Below are 2,399 nucleotides of genomic sequence, written 5' to 3' on the forward strand. Positions count from 1 at the left end.
GGCGCGACACTGCCACCGCCGATCGACTCGCAAGGCTCTCCGTCGCACGTCCAAGTCGAGTAACGCGCCTTCCATCTCTGGCAGACGCCACGCCACGCTCTGCACAGATCGAGCAGGCGTGCTTCTACCCAAGGATGCCGGACGCTCAGAGCTTCACCAGTAAGCAGACGGTGTTCCCGGAATAGTCCCAGTCGCCGCGGACTCATGCCAGGGTTCCCCGCAGCTTACCAGACCCCGCGCTGAAAGGCTTGCTAGCCGGACGGGCTTGAATGGATTCAGAACCCGAGGCGTCTCCACTTCCCTCAATCGCCCTGCTAGTTCTTTCTCAAGTCTCCTCTCGTTTGCAACCGCTGTCCCAAGGATCTGTTACGTGTCTGGGAGCGCGGTCGGCGCGTTGAGCGTAGAGCTTGAAGCCAACCTCCGTTCAGGTCAAACAAAAAGGCGGCAGCCATGCCGGACCCGACGGTAACGAAGACAGTGCGGACAAGAGACCTTGGTTTCCTCCCAATTCCCCCGCACTGTCGGCACCGGCCAGACGAGGTTTTCCAGCTCAGAATATGGCAGACAGCCGTCTTTGCCTTGGCCAGCACATTCAGTACGATATCCTTTCATTCACGACCTTGCTCTTAGTTCTGATGAGCCCGATAGCTTGTTAGCATCTCGCACCAGTAACATCCGTACATCAGGCTGAAATCAATTCCAGGCATGAACCTATACTATGTCCAGCCTATTCTAGGTGCGCCACTCGCCACATGGAATTCCGCCACTGCGTCTTATTCGCGCATGCAGTCCAGCTCTCGAACGAGTTTGATGTGTCCTACGTCAAAGTCTCCCGCATACCCTCACTATTACAGGCCGGGTACGCCGCTCTTCCGTGCCTATGTTAGCCTACTCAGCAATGTCCTTAGCTACGCAATCGGCCTGGTCTTCCTCTCGCCCCTCGGCGACCTCATCCACCGCCGCCAGTTCATCTTCTTCCTCATGACCGCCGCCGCAGGGCTGACCATCGGACTCGCGATCACAAAGTCGCTCGTCGCGTTCGAGGTGCTCTCGTTCTTCGTCGCGGTCGTATCGATTACCCCGCAGGTGAGTCTCATCAGATATCTCTCCTGCGGAGATAAACTCGTGATATTGTCGGCAGGTCCTCATCCCGCTCACCGCCGAGCTCGCCCCGCCGCACAGGCGCGCGTCGTCAATCGCCGTCGTCATGAGCGGCCTGCTCATGGGTGTCATGCTCGCGCGTGTTTTGTCGGGCATCATCACACAGTTCTCGAGCTACCACAATATATACTGGATGGGCGTCGGCGGTGCATCCGTTTTTTCCCCTTTCCCCACTCTCTTACGCTGACACCACCCAGGGCAATTCCTCCTCCTCATCGTCATGTACCTCATCTGCCCGGATACGCCGCCGAAGAACCCCGACCTGACCTACTTCCGCATCCTGGGCACGATGGCGCGCTTCGCAGTCACCGAGCCACTGCTCATCCAGACCGGCCTGATACTCTTTGCCGACAGCGCGATCTACGCGGGCTTTTGGGTCACCATGACCTTCCTGCTCAGCGGCGCACCATACAACTACTCCACGTGCGTTCCCGACTCTGGTGCTGATGCTGACCCTGTAGTATATACTCATGCTGCAATGGACGGATAGGCTAGACATTGGTTTATTCGGTCTCGTAGGTATCTTCGGGATCATGACCGCGCCCTTCGTCGGGCGCCTCATCGACGGGCTCATCCCCTGGGCGGCGGGCCTGCTCTTTATCGGGCTCATCCTGATTTCGATGGCGATACAGACCGCTGCGGGCGGGATCAATGTCGGCGCGGTGGTTGTCGCGATATTCGGTGCGTGTTTTTTATTTGGTGCGAGGGAGGGTGTTGATGTACGTGGGTGGACAGTGCTGGATGTGGGCGTGCAGGGGCTGCAGGTGGCGTTGACTACGAACGTGTTCAGGTGAGTGAGGATGCCGGGTGTCGGGTTCTGGTGGTTGAGTGAGCGCATGGCAGCATCAACCCCGATGCACGGGCAAGGCTGAATGCTGTTGTTATCCTCTGCATACGTACGTCCCTCCTTCCCATCCTCGTCTCTCCCACTGACTCCTCTCCTTCCTTCAGATCTTCCTCGTGAGTGTCTTCCCCGTCCCCTAATCGTACTCACTCACACGCATGCGGCAGGGCCAAGTAATGGGCACGTCCATCTCGACGCGGCTCTTCGTCGAGGGCGGGTACCGCGCGGTCGGCTACTTCGCGCTCGGGCTCGCGGGCTTGGACCTCGTGCTCCTCTTCCTCCGCGGCCCGCATTTGCCGAATAATAGGTGGGTAGGGTGGGCTGGCGGGTTTGGGATGAGGAAGGTGAGGCCTGGGGAGGTGACGGTGAAGGAGGCGGTGGAGGTGGTGGTGGA

At 59.0% G+C, this 2,399-nt stretch overlaps 1 protein-coding gene across 1 annotated transcript in view; it reads left to right on the forward strand.

The window, feature by feature from the left end:
- Positions 1-450: 450 nt before the first annotated feature.
- GLOTRDRAFT_51079 (MFS general substrate transporter) overlaps positions 451-2,399 on the forward strand; it is a gene marked incomplete at both ends in the record, with an annotated part of 2,519 nt that continues 570 nt past the window's right edge. The window contains 8 exons of the mRNA XM_007873291.1: positions 451-595; positions 704-736; positions 790-859; positions 909-1,086; positions 1,142-1,307; positions 1,359-1,584; positions 1,652-1,842; positions 1,897-1,951. Coding sequence (XP_007871482.1) covers positions 451-595; positions 704-736; positions 790-859; positions 909-1,086; positions 1,142-1,307; positions 1,359-1,584; positions 1,652-1,842; positions 1,897-1,951 — 1,064 coding nt within the window. The remainder of the gene's footprint in view (positions 596-703; positions 737-789; positions 860-908; positions 1,087-1,141; positions 1,308-1,358; positions 1,585-1,651; positions 1,843-1,896; positions 1,952-2,399) is intronic.

This window comes from Gloeophyllum trabeum (assembly GCF_000344685.1).
Source record: "Gloeophyllum trabeum ATCC 11539 unplaced genomic scaffold GLOTRscaffold_00082, whole genome shotgun sequence".
In the NCBI taxonomy this organism is placed as follows: Eukaryota; Fungi; Basidiomycota; class Agaricomycetes; order Gloeophyllales; family Gloeophyllaceae; genus Gloeophyllum; species Gloeophyllum trabeum.